This window comes from Carcharhinus amblyrhynchos, chromosome 8 (assembly GCF_965287045.1).
Source record: "Carcharhinus amblyrhynchos chromosome 8, sCarAmb.v2.hapA, whole genome shotgun sequence".
Classification (NCBI taxonomy): Eukaryota; Metazoa; Chordata; class Chondrichthyes; order Carcharhiniformes; family Carcharhinidae; genus Carcharhinus; species Carcharhinus amblyrhynchos.
The window spans coordinates 87,510,120-87,529,601 of NC_137331.1; the positions used below are offsets into that span (position 1 = coordinate 87,510,120).

Sequence of the window (19,482 nt, forward strand, 5' to 3'; positions counted from 1 at the left end):
CTCTTTGCCAAGACCCTTAAATGAGGAATCTGATTAAGCAATTGGTGATGAAACATTGCTAACTATCCTCATAAATACTTCAACCATACTAGAAGTATGTTCATTGCATGTTCATTGTATCAGCCGATGAGGAAACTGAGATTTGTGATGACAGCTGGTTAAGATTTTATCCCTTGCCATCATGGATTTATTGAGGATGATTATATCCATATCAAAGAGAGTGATTGGCTCTGAACTGTCCTCTGAAATGACCTAGCATTTGTCAATCAGTTCAAGGATAATTAGGGATGGGCAATAAATACTGATGCAACCGGGGATGCTCACATCTTATGACTGAATAAGCACAAAGTTAATGAAAATATGACTTGAGGGTTATGATACCTTTTCCCTCAATGAAACTTCCCTAGCTATTGTTAGGGTGTTGGACCAGAACCTCAAGTTACAGTAGGAAGCCAGATCAGACCCCAACAACTTTTCTTTTTGGCAGAAATGTAAGGATAGTATATTTCTCTCTAGGAATGATTCTACTGACAAAATATATATCTTTTATAGTAAAGCAAACTTTATTTAATAACACAGTATAAATATAATGCTAACAAATTAAGCGGCTTAACCATTAACAGGTGAAGAATATTTAAAAATGAAAGAAAGCAACTTTACTTCCAGCTTATGACTATTCTGGTTACAAATAAGCCCCATTCATGCATAGATGAACACCACTTTCAAATGAATACAATTAGCAAACCCAGGCATATTGGCTATATATAGTATTAACAGTCTTTAAGCTCTCATAGAGATTTTGTGGAAAGAGAGTGAGTTCTCAGGAACAGCCTGCACATGCTTCTGACTTTAAGAGACCCCCAGTAGCAACTTCTTAGTTTTTTCTGAATAGCTCCATTTATCACCATACCAGCACCTGATAGATAATACATAGCACTTTCAATCAATCTAATCAAAACCCCAGGGGAAATTTCCATCTATAAACAAAATTCTATTAGCTCTATTCTAAGTAAACTTAGTTCAGTAGGGCAGCATGGTCGGTGCAGGCTTGGAGGGCCGAAGGGCCTGTTCCTATGCTGTAATTTTCTTTGTTCGTTGTCCTAAACACTACATGATTAAAATGAATAATTATCCTGCTCTCCCAGCATCTGAGTTGCATTCCTTCCAGACATAGTGACTACTTGTAGAATAAAGATGAATTTTTACCCATTCCCCTTAAACATAAATATATTATATATATATATCAATTGTGCTATTATCATCACATTGGGGCACAATTTTCCCACCAAAAATCGAGCTGCCAAATAGGTAGGAATACAAGTTTTTCCCACCTGTTTTTTGACTGAGCTTAGTTGAATCAATTTCTGTCACACAGAGGCCATCAAGTGATTTATGCTAGTGGGGGCAGAGCCTAATCCTGCCTGATGGTCGGCCTTATAATGGCCACACTTGGCCTTCAATCCCCAACACCACCACCAGCCCCCACCCGTCCAATGCAGAATTCCCTCATTCCCTCTCTTTCTACCTCATGCCCAGGCCCCGGTCTGGCTCTGCCCCATCTGGCCCAGCAAACTCAGGCTCCACCTCTTTGGCACTACCCGGTACCAGGTTGGCACTGCCAAACTCTCCAAAGTCATTGATCATTGCGGAACAGTTAAAAGATTGCTTTCAAAGTCAGTTGCATAATTTGATGAAGATGTCATTGGAATCTTTCACAGGCTTCTGCTTTTGTTTCAATTTCTTCTCTTCACAGGCTACAGCTCCTACAATAAATCTGTTGTTGTTAGTTTGAATCTACATGTGCAAGCCACATCTCTTTATTTTGGTTTAAAGTTCACAACCTGTAATATTGTTAGGACATTACAAAAAGAAAATTGATTACAAATTGTTTCATTGAGAACACGGAGAAAATTCCTTGAGTAGAAAAAAAACATTGTGGGTCCTCAGATTTCAAATATTAAAAGGCTGGGGGAAATGAACAACAGGGTTAAAGATTGGAGTGCCAGTAAGTAAAAAAAAAGAAAAATATTGTGTTTCTTACTGGGAACAAATTGTGCAGATTTCTCTAAGCTGCAGGATCCGTGCACAGGCTCCAGTGTGTAGTGGCAGCATGGAAGACTTATTAGACAGTTGGAAAAGGGTGGAAACTCTCTGTGTATTTTTTAAAAAGGGTTCTTTTTCCAATCAGAGAACTGTGAAATTCCAGGCAGTATCTGGCATATTTGAAAAGAAAGGATGCTTTGCAGTGCAGCTGGGGTCGTTCAAAAAATACATCAAATCAAGTCTCTGGGTGAAAAGGGGGAGTACTGGGTAGACAGGAAGAAAAATATATACTGAGCAGTCTCTAGTTGTAGTACCTGCAAGAAAAATGGTGAGTCAAATAGGTAGGATCCATGGACCCTTTCAGTTGAGGAAATGAATCATAGAGTTCCTATGCAGAGACTTTTCAGTACTTTGTACAAGTGAATAAAATTGCAAATGAAATGTTTATGCCAGCTTTTCTCAGCACAGTAGGATTCAAATTGCTTCAGAACTTGGCTCATCCAGCAAAGCCAGGAACGAAAATTTACAATGACTTGATAAAGATCCTGGAAGAGCATTACTCCCTAAAACACTGAGCGTGGTGGAACGGTTTCCATCGAAGAAATCGTATTGTTCAGTTTGTGGCAACTTTAGACAGCTGGCACAAATTGTGAATTTGGTGAGTCATTAGAAGATACTCTTCGAGATCATCTAGTTTGTGGTCTCCAAAATGAGTCTATCCAAAAAAGTTTCGTAACTGAACATGCTTTGACTTCAAAAACAGCGATAGAAATCACAGTGTTGATGGAACTGACTGCTGAAGAAGCTTCACAATTTGGTGCAGGAGTGAAGATCCACAAATTGGGTACTGCCCATAAAAAGTCAAAACAGCAACAAACATGTCACAAATGTACTAAAATGGACCATTCAGTGAGTGAATGCTGGAGCAACAATAGTCAATGCAAGAATTATGGCAAAATGGGTCACATTGCAAAAGCATGTAGGACTAGATTAGCTTCCCCTGAGAAGAATATTCAGAAGAAGTATCTGGTCACCTTCAAGAAGAAGAACAAGTTCCATTCTACAAAAAGAATTTACAACATAGTAGAAAAAAAATTGTCTATGAAAAAGACAATATCCAGAAATATAACGAAGAGCTCCAACTGAACGCCTTAACCATGCAGAGTGAATCACATAGATATGAGGTGATTTCAAACTTAAGTGGACAACCTATTCAGATGAAGGTTGACACTAGTGCTCCTGTTTTTAATTCTTGAGACTACAGAGCTGAAACCAGATGATTAGAATTTAAGGACTTACACAGAAGAGATTGTGCCATTAAAAGGTAACATCGTGGCCAACATGGAGTTGAGTGGACAAACAGCTGAGTGATATCTCCATATGGTTCATGGTAATTTTTCAGCTGTAGTTGGAAAATCATGGTTGGAGAAAATAATGCTTAACTGGAATGCTGTTAGTAGACTGTTCAATGCCAAAACTGACCTACAGCACCTTCTGGAAGAATACAAGAGTGTATTCAAAGAGACACTTGGCTCGATGAAGGGAGTTCAAGTGAAACTCAAGATAAAACCAAATAACCAACCAAAAAGTCTCAAAGCAAGAATCATGCTATATGCAATTCAGTCCAAAGTTTAAGAAGAATTAGTACGACTTGTTAACACAGTGGCGTTAGAGCCGTTTACAGTGAGTGACTGAGCTACCCCCATCATACCTATCATGAAACCAGATGGTTCAGTTCATATTTGTGGTGATTTTAAACAGCCTTGAATCCAATGTTGAGAGCTGATCAATACCTCCTTCCTTAAATTGAACATTTTTTTTGCTGGGTTATCAGGTGGGCAGAAATTCAACAAGATTGATTTTTCACAAGCATAGTTACAGATGAAAGTAACCACTGAATCCCCATCATTTCTTACATTCATTCTTCACAAAAGTCCTTTTTGTTATAAAAGATTGCCATTGGAACAACATCCACGTCAATCCTATCCCAGAGTTTGATGAATTAGATTTTAAGTGGTCTCTTGGGTGTACAGTGTTACCTGGAAGATATTCTAATTGCAGGATCCAATGAACAAAAGCTCCTGAATAATTTATAAACAACTTTAGAACATCCTCAAGTTCATATTCTGTGTATCAAGAAAGAAAAGTATGACTTTTTCTAGATATCAGTCCAATATTTGGTTCACGTTATTGACAGTAAAGGATTACATAAAGCACCTAGGAAGATGGAAGCTATTTCAGAAGAACCATGTCCACCAAATGTGATGCAATTGCTGTCCTTTCTAAGATTGATTAATTATTATCGCAAATTTGTTGCTTACTTATCTATGTTATTGAAGCCATTGTATAACTTACTATGTGTGAAACAGTCATGGGACTGGATAGTAGAATGTGAGAAAGCATACGAGGATGTCAGAAATCTGAAGTATTCGTTCATTTTAATCGAGTAAGTAATCTCACAACACCAGGCTAAAGTCCAACAGGTTTATTTGGTAGCGCGAGCTTTTGGAGCGCCACTCCTTCATCAGGTGAGTTCCTTTCCACATCAACTCCACATCATTTTAATCCAGAGCTACCACTTACTGCTTGCCTGCAACGCTTCACCTTATGGAGTAGGGTCAGTCATTTCACATGTTTGCGCCTTCACAAGAAGAATGACCAATACTATTTACTTCATATACTCTGACTAGTGCTGAACCTAACAATGCTCAGCTAGAAAAAGAAACATTGAGTATAATTTTTGGTGTACAAACATTTCATCATTATTTATATGGTCACCATTTCACATTATTGACTGATCATTGACCCTTAACTACTATTTTTGGGTCATATAAAGATAGACCTTCATTAGCTGCTAGCTGATTGCAAAAATGGGCACTATTTTATCGACAAAATCTTATGATATAAAGTATCATCAATCAAAGTGCCATGTTAATCCTGATGCATTATCACACTCACCTTTACCTATTAAGCAGATTCGACCAACTAGTTTTGCTAGTATCCTTTATTTCTTACTTGTAGATCATTTGCCTATGACAGCTTGTCAAGTTCAGAGACATACCAGAAATGATCCCGAAATGGGAAAGGTGATGGATATGGTATTGAAAGGAACACTAGCTGGAATGCATTGCACGCATCTTCATTTAAAACCATTTCTGTCAAGAAAGCTTGAGTTGACTGTTTAAGGTGGGTGTCTTTTGTCGGGAATCTGAGTGATCATTGCTCCTAGTCTACGTGGAAGTGTTTTTATACGATACAATGTGAAGATAAACCAGAGCATACTTCTTGAACAGTTATATGAAGCTCGTCCTGACATAGTCCGTTGAAAGAATCAGCATGTAGCTATTTTTGGTGGTCAGGTTGAAGAAAAAGTGGGACAGTGACAATCCTGTGCATGAATAAGAAATACACCTCCATTGTCTCCTTTACATTCTGGGGAGTGATCTAAATTGCCATGGCAACAGTTGCATGGAGATTTTGCTGGTCAGTTTGAAGGTTACATGTTCTTAGTCATAATTGTGTACACTCAAAGTAGCCAGAAGTTGTTCTCATGAAATCTACTACTACTGAACAAATCATTGAAGAACTTGGTTAAATTTTTGCAAAATTTTGTAAAGTGGAACAGATTGTTAGCAATAATAGTTCACAGTTTACATCACAAGAGTTTGAGGATTATTTCAAAATAAATGGTATTTAACATATAAAATACATTCATTTTCATCCACCAACTAATGGATGAGCTGAAAGTTTCACATAATCCTTGAAACATTCTTTAAAAGCTTCAAGAGAGCAAGGTTTTGTTATCACTTTATGTGAATTGCTCTTTGGCATCCTGTAGAAACGCTACTCATGCAACAACCCAAAGTTCACCTGCATTACTACTCTTAAAGAGAAAGTTGACAACTATGTTTGATTTGTTATTACCTTCAGAAACTTGTCAATGTCATGTGAGATGAAAAGAGAGGGCAAAGCAACGCATATTTCAACAAAGAGATATTGTTAGCGTGTAATTATGCCACAAGTGAGAATGGTACCATATGTAGTTTTAGCAAAAAAAGGTCCAATTTTTTACACGGTTCAAACTGAAGACAAACTAGTTTGGCAATGTTCTGCTGGTTAATTGTGTCATCTTGAAATGATTTCTCAGAATCATTGCTAGAAGTAGCAACTTCTTTAGTCCCTAGTGTTGCCTATTGAAGTTCTACATCATACTTCAAGTGTCAAGGACAGCCACATTCCAGAATGTCATACAACCAGAGGAATAGGTATCCTCTTGATCAACTTACTTATTGATTGTTTATAATGATTAATGGTGCATAGCACTGTGTTTTGAGTATTAGTGATCCTATGTATAATATCAAAGTAATTTGTTGACATGACCACAAATGTAAAGGGAAAGGGATGATATATATTTAAGTGGTTGTATGATTATTTTAAAAGCTGGTCACATGATTTGATGGTGATGTAATTTAGGATGCATCACAGGCTCCTGCCCCTGCACCAGTGGCACAGTGGCACAATGGTTAGCACTACCATCTCACAGCGCCAGGGACCTGGGTTTGATTCCCAGCTTGGTCACTATCTGTGTGACGTCCGCACATTCTCCCTGTGTCTGCGTGGGTTTCCTCTGGGTGGTCTGGTTTCTTCCCAGTCTGAAAGACGTGCTGATTAGGAGCATTGGCCATGCTAAATTCTCCCTCAGTGTACTCAAACAGGTACTGCAGTGTGGCTACTAGGGAATTTTCACAGTAATTTTATTGCAGTGTTAATGTAAGCCTACTTGTGACAATAATAAATAAACTTTCAACTTTAGTTTCAATTTCTACTCTGCACAGGCAGCAGCTTCTACAATAAATCTGTTGTTGTTACTTTGAATCTACGTGTGCAAAGCACATCTTTTTCTTTTTGTTTAAACAAACAGACCAAGTGTCACTCCTGACACTTGGTTTTATTGTTTCAATCCATTTACACTCAAGTATATTGAAATCAAACTAATTTAACATGAAGATTTTGTTTCTCTTAAGTGGAAAGAAGCATTAATGGAGCACCATTAACTGTAGCACAGTGTGAGCTTTGCAATGCTTCTAAGCCGTCTTTCTCGATGCCTGACCCTTCAGCAAAACTGTATGTAATCATTATCAATATTTTGTTTTTGTGTATAAATAATGTAAATATGTTATTATTAATATTATTGCTTGAAAATGAATGGATATGTTACGCCTTTGAAATAATAATAGAAGTAAATGTCAATTGTTGATATTCCTGAAAAGATGGTTGAGTACAAAATAGTTTCTGTTTTTGTGTTCGAAGAACAAAGAACAGTACAGCACAGGAACAGGCCCTTCTTCAGCTCACCAAACCTGCACCAATCATGTTGTCCATTTCTAGACCAACCACCTGTATCCCTCTATTCCCGCCTGTTCATGTATCTATCCAGATAAGTCTTAAATGTCGCTAACTTTTCTGCTTCAACCACCTCATTTGGCAGTGCATTCCAGGCCCCCACCACCCTCTGTGTAAAAAACTTCCCTCACACATCTTACTTGAACATTTCACCCTTTCCCTTGAACTTGTGCGCCCTTGTAATTTTCATTTCTGCCCTGAGAAAAAGCTTCCAACTGTTCATCTTATCTATGCCCCTCATAATTTTATAACCTTCTATTAGGTCACCCTTCAGTGTCTTTTCAGGGAGAACAATCCCAGTTTATTCAATCTGTCCACATTGCTAATATCCTCCATACTAGGCAACATCTTGGTAAACCTTTTCTGTACTCTCTCCAAAGCCTCCACGTCCTTTTGGTAGTGTGGCAACCAGAATTGGACCCAGCATTCCAAGTGTGGCCTAACCAACATTTTATATAACTGTGACATAATTTTGCCAACTTTTATACTCATGCCCTGGCCGATGAAGGCAAGCATGCCAAATGCTTTCTTCACCACCTTTTTCACCTGTGCTGCCACGTTTAAGGATCTGTGGACCTGCACTCCCAGATCTGTCTGTGAGGCTGTGCTCCTGATGGTTCTGATATTTATTTTATAGTTCCAGTGAATTAGATTTACCAAAATGCACCACCTCTCATTTGTCCGGATTAAATTCCATCTACCATTTCTCCACCCAATTTTCCAGCCTCCCCCAGCCTTGCCTCAGTCCCATGCTCATCCCCAGTCTCTACACTTATTTACCTACTAAACTGATTTCTACAACCACCTTCCCCCCCCGCCATACTAGTTTAAACCCACCCGAACCACACTAGCAAACTCCCAGCCAGTGTATTGGTGCCCCTCTAGTTCAGGTGTAACCCGTCCTCCTTGTAACAGCCCCACCTCCTCTGGTATACATCCCAATGATCCACAAATCTGAAGCCTTCCCTCCTGCACCAGTTCTTTAGCCACGAGTTCAGCTGCATCAAAAATACATTTTTTAGTAAAATATATTAGGCTATGAATTGACTTATCTTTGTTTTTGGATGTGGTCACTGCAATTTTTGGCATTCCCATACTAATTATCATAGAGGTTGGGAGATTATAATTTTGGTGCTCCAGCCTCATTCACACAATTGCAGCATGGCCTTGAGCAGATCCGGCACTACACTCCTCACTGGAGAGTTGCCGACAACCTCTTTGTACCACTGGGGTTTGAATAGTGCTGTAGGCAAACTATGTGCTTTAGAGAAACTTTTTTTTTTAAAGGCACAGTCCCCACAAAAGGGAAGCTGTACTAATAATGTGGAGGTGCTGGATAATCGCTGTTGAAGACTGTGCCTAAAAGGGAATGTTGCAATGCACTGGGTGATTCTGTGCCAATGACTTGGCGACTCCGGTAACACAAGTGGAGGCCAGGAGAGGTGCCTTGTGTCTTCCAAGGACAGGAAACCTTAAAACCTTAAATTTGCAGAACAAAACAAGAGCAGGTGACATGGCACAGAAGGCTGTGCTACTGACATGGCAGCCGTACTGTAAAATGTTTAATGATCTCACTAAAGTGGTCAAGGTGAGTGAATACATATGCATATGTCAGGGGTGATTCTCCCATCACGACCCGCAAATTTTCTGGCAGGTCAGATCGGGAGATGAGCGTATTGGCCATTCCGCGGGTTCCCTGCGAGCATTTGTGACCTGCGCGCATCTCCCAAACAGAAAGGAATGGCACCACCCAGAGAAGGCAGAAAACCGGTGTGCCCCTGATTTGCATTACTTCCCATACCTTAGTATGCCATTATTGGGATCAACATGGCAATCTGCACTCAAGTTTGCGTCTCCCACTTCTTTGGTGTGATGTCACTTTGGCGTGAATCAGAGTAGGTACATAAAAGTCTCAGCCTGGCGTGGCAGCCTTGAGTTGGCATGAGGAAGTAAGTGCTGCTAGCAGAGCACGAGGGATGTTGCCGGCAGACCCTGGAAATGCCTGCTGTCACCAGTGATATGTGGGGCAGGAGTGGGGTGATTGGCGGGGCGGGGAGCTTGTATTTTCTCAGAGCTCTCTGGGTGAGGCTCCGTGAAGGATTCCTGCTCACGCTCCCTGCTTCGATCTTTCGGGCGGGGGCCTCTAGTATGACCCTGTGCTTGCTTCACACATCTTCATCACCATTTGCTGCGCTGTGCACAACATTGCCCAGCAGCGGGGAGGCCAGCTGGAGCAGGAGGAGGAGGAGCGGGGAGGGGGGGGAGTCGATGTCCCACCATATGAAGAGCTAGAGGAAAGAGGACATGCAGCGATGGCTAACTGGTACTGTGCAGTGAGGGGGGTGCAACCATCGCACATCTAACACACCCCAGGAGCAAGTGCCACTATTCCCCCTCCAGACCAAACTGGGCAGTCAAACCACCACAGCACCCTTCTCCAGTCTGTCATTCCACCGTCCTGTCCCCAAGAAACACCCGAACCTGTTAACATAACTGGACTGGCAATGGTTGCAAGCCTTAATGCGAGGATGATGACGACTCGCTGTTGCGCACACTGGATCCTACCCCTGGTGCCACTCAAGTCTGACTCCTACCCATACTCTGAATGCACACTGCCACCCTGGCACACATAGCTGTAAGAGTTGGGGACACATGTTATTGGCCAATGCCGGGAGGGAGGAGGGGCACTTGCAATACTCAAGACTCCCTTCAAGAGAGGGAATAATCGCAAGCTGGGGTTGTGCATGTCAGCACAATGCAAGTTCTCCGCAGGACAGCAGTGAAGACAGTATGTTCAAGGAGGGACTGAGTACCCACATTACCCGGATCCATGGGGGAATGGGGTGAGCGGGCAGCCATGTCTGTGTGTGGGTGGAAAGGGGGGGGTGGCAGCGATGTCTGTATGGGGGAGAGGGGCCAGTGATATCTATATGTGGAGGGGGGCCAGCAATGTCTGTTTAGGGGAAGGGGGCCAGCGATGTCTGTGGAGGAGTTGTGGAGGCCAGCAATGTCTGTATGGGGGAGGGGGGCTAGCAATGTCTATGGAAGAGTTGTGGAGGTCAGCGATGAGGCCAGCGATGCCTGTGGGGGGGTTGTGGGGCCAGCAATAAGACGAGCAATGTCTGTATAGGTGAGGGGGGGGCCAGCAATGTCTGTATGGGGGAAGAAGGCCAGCAATTTCTGTGGGGGTTGTGGGGGCCACAGACGAGGCCAGTTACAATATTATAAAGATGGAATACAATTCTTCAATACCACTGCCAGTGGGCCTTATCCATGGCCCTGACCAATCTCAAAGACTGTAGTTCCTGGTAGAAAAGGTTCCTACAGTATAGCACTACTGCAGGATTAAGTAAAAAGTCAGAGTCAGAACAAGTTAGCACATTATTTTATTGCATTAGATCAATTACATATAATACAATCGTCAGGCGAGCCGTAAATGAATCATTTGTTAATTTTTTTTGACGTTTTAAAATCTTTCACTTTTTTCTTCAACTTGAAATCTAACAAGATCTTGGAACATGTGAAATTTTACAAGACAGTCCTGCACTCTAGAGAGCTTGTTGATTTTTTTACCAATGGTCTTTAATGCATGACAGAAGGAAGCATTCACAGCAATCTGTAATTCATCCAAGCCAGCATCCTGGCAGGGATCACAGATGGTTCACTCTCTGACCTTCTCCGAGCCAAAGATGACCTTATTCTCTACAAGGCTGTCCAGTTAATTAGGCTTTCTGAGGTGAAAGACTAACAGAGCATAATTCTTAAAGGGGAAGGCGCTTCATGGGGCAGAAGCCACACAAGAACAGAGACTGTTGAACCAGAGTAAGCCAACCCCCAACCACCTGGTCGAATGATCATGTCAGCATTGCAGTAAGGAGTATACACACAGGAAGGACCAAAGACCAATTTCTTGCAAATGCTGTCAAATGCGTCCACTGCCATGGACAGGGACACCTCACTAAATTGTATCAGTCATGTCTTCAGCATCACACAGACAAGCCGAGAATCATTCGTGAAGTTGAGGCCACCAACCCAGAAGATACAGTCTTTCTTCCTGTGTGGCATCAAATGATGTGGCCTTTTCTTCTGGAACGCAGTCACTTCAATGAACATCTAACCAACTTAATGTTAAGTTCCGGTATCAGATTCCAGGTACCAGGTCCTATTGGATGAGGAACCGTTACTCCAAGGCCACTGGATCCAAATGATGGACATACCACTCTACGCCGTGGGGAGAGTACGATTTCTAATCATTGGTATGGTTCAGGACCCATTGATGTATAGCAATAAACAGCTTGCAGATTGATAAACATAGCATGGAGTCAGCCCTTTTCACCCCTCAGCACAGATGCCAGAATAGCTTTTGATCTCCTTGAATTGGCAGAAGATTGGAAAACAAACATGGTTCCCACCCAGTCTGAAAGGCATCCTCCCAAGCCATATTAGTCATCTTGCAGGACATCCTGCGGCCGGAGAATATGGTGGTGGATGGCATCCAGCAGCCAGCCCGGGGAGGTGTACTGAATTTGGGGGCAGCAATTTTCTTAGTTTGGGGGACGTTTCTGCATTCTGCGCCAGTCCTGGGCTGCTTAGATTGAGATAAGGGTATATGGGCCCAGTTTAAATATGACACCTGGAGTGAGGAGACGCTGAGGTCTTGGTGTGGTGGATGAATCAGAAGGTGCCTGCCACAAATCTGGCATATTTCCAATGCCTGTATAATTAGTGAGACAGGAAGCAGACAACACGGTGTGAAAATTTGCCATTGTGGCTTGAGGGAAAACACCAGACGGAATGTTCCTGTCCTGACTGCCACAGGAATCATAGCGGGCGGGACACAACCTTAGAAAGGTCCTTTCACCTCGGACAGGTTTTCCATCCTTGGGGCAAACACAGCCGAAAAATTTCACCTACTGAATTCTACACCCACTACTGCACTGAGTGCAATTCGGGAAAAATACCTTATCAATGAGTGAGTGATACCACCCCACTGTGCGCTTGTTTGGGACCTGGAAACATTTTCAACTTCAGTGAGGGTGGAGTCCTGCCCTAAATTTGGGATCCTAGCTTTGCGTAAGTAAGTTCGACCGAGTGATGTGCTGATTTGCATCTTTGGACTTACCCATGCTTCCCTTCCCCTACGGTACACCATGCAGCAAATGATGAGTGGTACATCCCGCATCAAAATCCAGGGGTGGGGGATGTAGTCCTATCAATGCTGCATGATGCAGTTTTATTTTTTATGGCAAATTTTATACCTGATAGAAATACAATAGGTGTATAATTGGTTAATTTTTATTTAGTGCAAGAATTTCCAATTTTCACCTACAGGTATCATTAGTGCATAAAGAGAACAACTTATGGAATGAACCATAATTCTTTCTCTGTCTTTCTCCTCACACCCATCACTCTCCTTACAACTGTTGTTGTTTTGTTTATTAAAAAGCTTTACTAAAAATTAATTTGTGTTTTAAGTTCTACTGTAACAACGGTTTATTTGCAGAATTCTTTAATTAAAAGGTAATTCACTTGCCAGATGGTAAAAGTGCAAAAAACGGGTCAAATAGGGTGATAATAGGGGTGTTTTAGGATGTTAGGTCAACATTGGGTCAGTTTGAATGCTGATTTTCTTGAACCCCAATTAAGCGCAACCCTGCTTTTATTGCAATAACATTTTATGGACCTCAACCATCGCGTTATAACGGGGCCGCACTGTATTTGAAACAAGCTGTCATTATCTATTTGCTGGTGTGTTTGTAGCTGTTGCAACGTGTTATCTGGACAGCCTCTATTAGGCTATCTGCACTTTGTATCCTTTCCTCTTCCTGTTTGTGTATAACACTGTTAAGACAGATTTACATTTATAGAATTAAACCAGTTTGTGTGGTCTTTGATCTTTTGATACTGAGCAGCAGCCCAATTGCTCTTTGGGTGTCGTGTCCATTAACCACAGAAAAATAATATTATTAAGCTTTGCCTGTCTCAAATACTTATTGCAAAATTAACTCAAAATTATTACTACATTGAAAATGGAAGCTGTAATATTCGTGAAAATGATACAGACAATTTCCATTGCATTCCATAATTAGGGTCCAAGACCTTAAAACTTTAAAAAAATAAAAAACAGAAAATGCTGGAAATGCTCAGCATGTTATATCAGCGTTTGTTGAGAGAAACTGAGTTAAGATTTCAGGTCAATTACTTTTCATGATAACTGGGAAAAGTAATAGGTTTTGAGCAAGCAGTGGGTCGGTTAAGGACAAAAGGAAGGTCAGTGATATGGTGAAAATCGTTTTTATTTGTCCCCGTTCTGATAAAAGACCATTAACTTGAGACACTAGCCAGAACTCTACCACCTCGCCTGCTACAGAATCGGAGCATGCAAGGGTCCAATAATGCAAATCTCCGTTGACCTCGGATTGGAATTTCCGGTCTCGTTCGAGTGAAGCTGTAAAATCCCGCCCATTAATTCTGTTTCACTCCATAGATGCTGCCAAAACTTGAATATTTCTAGCATTTTCTTGTTTATTTCAGATTTTCAGCATTTGCAGTATTCAGCTTTTTGAATGTTAAAACTGCCTAGAAATTTATTTAATCTCAGTCTTATTATCTCCATAGATGAGAAGGAACAGTAAGAGGCATGGGATTCTCTTTCACATTTTCACATCCACCCCATCCCCAGCCTGCCATGCTGCTTAACTCATTTGTAATCATTAGACATGGTCAGATCACAGAGATTTGCTCAGGACCCAGACTGAAACTTATTTTAAAGTTGGAAAGCACATTAAATAATCATTTGTTTGCATAGTCATCAAATAAAGGAACAGTGAATTTTGCTTAGTAGGAATGGCTTCAGGAATGAATCGACTTTATGGTGGAAAAGGTCAGGCCATATTTTGTTCGGCTCCTCCTTTGTGCTCACACATCTGAGCCCCACAACAATGTTGTGTGTTTCCAAAATATCAGACACTAGCAATTTCCCATCTAGCGCTAATAGACACTGGCAAATCTGTTATCAGCTGTTACCTGCACAGTGGTTTCACACCTTGGATCCTCTTCCCCAACCTCAGCGCTAACAAACTCTAATATTAGTAAATTCAGTGACACCATCCACAATTTTGCAAAGTTGCAATGATCAACCAAAATCAGTATATTGCCACCCTGCCGCTATAAAACTGAAGTTTCTTCTCCACAATGCAATCAGTACCACCCCAAAGTAGAGAAACAAGTCAAATTTAAAGCACTCAGGAAGCCGTTCGACCAACAATGTGGAGAAGTGTGAGGTGACGCATTTTGGTAAGAAGAATGTGGAGAGACTATTCAAACTAAAGGGTAAAATTCTTAAAAGGTGCAGCAGCAGAGGGACCTGGGTATATATGTGCAGAGGTCATTGAAGATGGTAGGACAGGTGGAGTGAGCAGTTAGTAAAGTACATAGTATTCTGGGCTTTATTAATTGGAGCACATAATATAAGAGTGAGGAAGTCATGCTGAACATATACACTAGTTAGACCTCAGCTGGAATGTTTGTAGGAAGAGGGTGAGCGCATTGGAGAGAGTGCAGAAGAGGTTTTCAAGAATGGTTCCAGGGATGAGAAATTTCAGTTATGAAGATAGATTGGAGAGTTTGATACGATTGTTCTTGGAGAGAGGAAGGCTGAGAGGAGATTTGGTAGAGTGTTCAAAATTGTGAGGGAGTTGAACCAAGTAGATAGGGGGAAACTGTTCTTGCTCATTAAAGAATCAAGAATGAAAAGGCATAGATTAAAACGATTTGCAAAAGAAACAAATATAATGTGAGGAAAATCTTTTTCATACAATGTGTCGTTCGGGTCTGGAATGTACTGTCTGGAAGTGTGGTGGAGGCAGGCTCAATCGAGATATTCAAGTGGACATTGGATGATTATTTGAAAAGAAACAACGTGAAAATGCCTGGGGAATGACACTCATTTGGATGCACATTTGAAGAGCCAGTACACAAGGGGCCAAATGGCCTTCTGCGCCATAACAATTCTGAGATTCTGTGACATCGGTGGCAGATGAAAAATGAGCTAACCAACTGAATCCTGGGCCGCAATTCTCCCAAAAGTGCTGAATTGGCAGCGCAACTGTTCAAAATCCTGACTGATTTGTCAATTCAGCTTCTCACCCGAATCTCCTCACTCTGTGCACTGCAGAGGGTCCCAATCGTGAATATCATTAAAAATTCAGAGGGGCAGAGCCGATTCGCACCAGAGTCTGACAGTTCGGAACTCTGCACATGATGTGGGTATGCCGGCATTGGACTGGCGTAAACACAGTAAAAAGTCTGACAACACCAGGTTTTAGTCCAACCTATTTATTTGATAATATATTATCAAATAAATAGGTTGGACTAAAACCTGGTGTTGTCAGACTTTTTACTCTGCACATGCGCAGTGGTCTTGATCTGTCAGCTTCTCTGATTGCTGGTCAGCCGGGGAGCCCCCTACAGCCGGATCACAGCCCCACAACAATTCCCGGGCCAACCCTGATCCCCTCTGTCCTGGAGCACCCCAATGCACAGCCCACCTCCCCCACAGCAGTGGTGATTCTCCCCCACCCCCTCCCCCAGCAGACTAGCCCCCCGCCCAACCCACTCCAAACGCTGCTGTCTCTCCATCCCAGACTGATCCTGTCTGCAGAGTGGCAACAGGACCTCCCACCACGCCAATCATGCCTAGGCCCCAACCACAATAGGCCCCACCCACTTGGTCTCCCTGGGCATGGGCACTTTGCCTCTTGGGCAGTGCCGGGGCCACAGGCTGGCACTGCCAGGGTTCCCATGCCCAGGGGCCACCACATCCCTGCCGGCTGACCCACTGGGGGACCCTGATTTCCCCCCTTCATTCAGTTGTGTTCTCCCACTAGTTCCCCGAACGTGAAGTACTGCCAGAATGAAGTATTCTTGGTGGGGTTGGAGATTCAATCGGGACCTGAAAGTTCCCAATAATGAACTGCTAAACATATTTAAAATAGATTCAAAATAGATTCAAGTGACTTAACTGTCTTCCCGCCAGTTTCCAGCATGGTCTGACTGGCGACGATTTGCCGGCTCTGGGAGATGCGTGTGCGTTCCCGGCGCATGCACAAATCCCAGTACAAAGCCGGTGACGCACGTCTCTCACCGTGACCTGCCAGAAAAATTGTGGGTCGCATTGGGAGAATCGTGGCCCCACTTTTCAACTCTTGTTCCATTGGCACATCAAAATCATATCTAAGAATTTTTAGAAAATATGATGAGGATTTCTCTTTCTACCACCCTTTCAATAATAAATCAAATCAAATCTTCCAACCAATGAGTTCCGAACCCCCACCAACACCTGAATGAAATTGCCTTAACTCCCCTTTATTTATTTATTGGCCATTACAAAGGAGAAGATTTCCTTTTCAGGGAAACGGAAAGGTCTGAAGTTGGATAAATCACTTGGACCAGATGGACTATACCCCACAGTTCTGAAGGATGTAACTGAAGAGATAGTGGAGGAGGCATGAGTGATAATCTTTCGAGAATCACTGGAGTCAGGGAGGGTCCCAGATGACTGGGAAGTCGCTGATGTAATACCCCTGTTTAAGAAGGGAGGGGGGCAAAAGGCAGGAAATTACAGGCCGGTTAGTCTGACCTTGATTGTCAGTAAGATTTTACTGCCCTCCTATCTTGAAGAATGATGTCATGAGATTATGAATGATGAGATTTCAGATTACTTCGTAAATAGAGCAAAGTCGGCATGGTTTCAACAAATCTGTTGGAATTCTTCAAGGAGGTAACAAGCAGGTTAGATAAAGGAGAAGCAGTGGATGTTATTTACTTGGATTTCCAGAATGCTTTTGACAAGGTGCTGCACGGGAGGCTGCTAAATAAGATAAAACTCAATGGTGTTAGAGGCAAGGTACTGGCATTGATAGAAGGTTGGCTGACTGATGGAAGGCAGAGAGTGGGGATGAAGGGGTCCTTTTCAGGCTTTCAGCCTATGAGTAGTGGAGATCCACAGGTGTCAGTGTTGGGACCACACCTTTTCACTCCATACATAATAATCTAGATGAAGGAACACTGAGCATTGTGGCTAAGTTTGCAGATGATACAAAGATTGGCAAAGAGACAGGTAGCATTGAAGAAGTGGGGAGGCTGCAGAAGGACTTGGGAGAGTTAGGAGAGTGGGTAAAAAGGTGGCAGATGGAGTACAACATGGGGAAGTATGAAGTTATGCACTTTGGTAGGAAGAAGCATAGGCTATTTTCTAAATGGGGAGGGAATTCAGAAATCAGAAATGCAAAGGGACTTGGGAGTCTCTTAAAATTAACTCACAGGTTGAGTTGGTAGTTAGGAAAGCAAATGCAATTCTACTGTTGATTTCAAGAGGACTAGAGTACAAAAGTAGTGATGTGGCCCTGAGGCTTTTTAAAGCTCTTGTGAGACCACATTTTGAATATTGTGAGCAATTCTGGGCCCCGTACCTAAGGAAGGATGTGCTTGCCCTGGAGAGCGTCCAGAGGTGGTTCATGAGAATGATCCCAGGAATGAAAAGCTTTACGTATGAGGAGCATCTGAGGATTCCGGGTATGTAGTCGATAGAGTACAGAAGGATAAAGGGATATTTCATTGAAACCTACAAAATAATGAAAGGTCTGGATAGTGTGGACTTAGGGAAGATGTTTCCATTAGTAGGAGAGACTAGGACCCGAGGTCAGTGCTTCAGAGTTAAGGGACTCTAACTTGAAGAGTTAAGTTCTTTAGAACTGAGGTGAGGAGGAATTTCTTCAGCCACGGGGTGGTGAATCTATGGAATTCATTGCCACAGAAGGCCATGGAGACAAGGTTTTGGAGTATATTTAAGACAGAGACAGATAGGACTCTTGATTGATGAAGAGATCAAGGGTTACAGGGAAAAAGCAGGATAATGGGGTTTGAGAAACTTACCAGCCGTGATTGAATGGCAGAGTAAACCCAATGGGCCAAATGAATTAATTCTGCTCCTATATCTTATTGTCTTATTTTACCAGTTACTTTAAATCCATGCCCCCTGATTATAGACTTTTCTGCTAATGGAGGTAGATTCTTCCTATCCACTTTATCTTGGCCATTCAAAATTTTATACATATCAATTAAAGATCTCCACAGCTTCCCATGTTCCAAAGAAAACAACACTTGCCTAACCTAGTTCTCATTTTCATGCAATATTCTCATAAATGTCCATCTTAGTATGATAAAATCTTTCTCGTGACCAAAACAGTACACAGTAAACTGCTCTTTGCCACGGCCAAAAATGGAAAGTGATGCCATCTTAACCATCTGATCTACCTGCCGTCCTATCTTGAAGAATTTGTGGACATACACTCCAAGGTCCCTTCATTCCTCTACACTTCTCAGTATTTTACTATTTTAATGTATTCCCTTACCTTGTTTGCTATCCCCAAATGCATTACTTCACATTTCCCCAGGCTGAATTCCATTTGATATTCTATTTTCTGCCCTCCTGACTAATTCATTGATATCTTTCTGAAGTCTAAATAGGGTTTCCAGCTGTGATTAAATATATTCCTGAAGGTTTCATAGAATCATGATTGTTACGGCAATTTGATTCTTTGTGTCTTCACAAGCTCTTCAAACAAGCATCATGACATAGTGTCATTCCCCTGCCTTTTCCTCGTACCCCTGAACATTATTTCTATCCAAGTAATCTCTAATGCCATCTTCAATGCCTCGATTGAACCTGCCTCCACCACACTTCCAGTTTGATTCCAGACCCAAACCCATCACATGACTTGCCCCCACACTTTCAGCCAATACATTCATCCTTGTGACGTGCTACCTTCTTATGCCAATTAGCAAGCAAAGATATCATTACACAATGAGCCAAATGGCTTTTACTTTTTCAATATTTTTGTATCTGGTAAAGTAAAATGGCCAAAGAAAATGACAAAAAATAATGTTCCAATGATTTTTCTCCAGGCTTATACACAGCAAAGTTTTGGAGACTGATCTTCAGTCCCTGAAGTTGGTTTAGTTGCAATAAGACTT

General features: G+C 41.9%; 1 protein-coding gene across 1 annotated transcript in view; it reads left to right on the forward strand.

Moving 5' to 3' along the window:
- Positions 1-19,482, forward strand: part of tmem67 (transmembrane protein 67) — a 130,509-nt gene that overhangs the window by 19,175 nt on the left and 91,852 nt on the right. Inside the window, exon 4 of the mRNA XM_080194964.1 lies at positions 7,068-7,167. Within this exon, the coding sequence (XP_080051090.1) occupies positions 7,068-7,167 (100 nt within the window). The remainder of the gene's footprint in view (positions 1-7,067; positions 7,168-19,482) is intronic.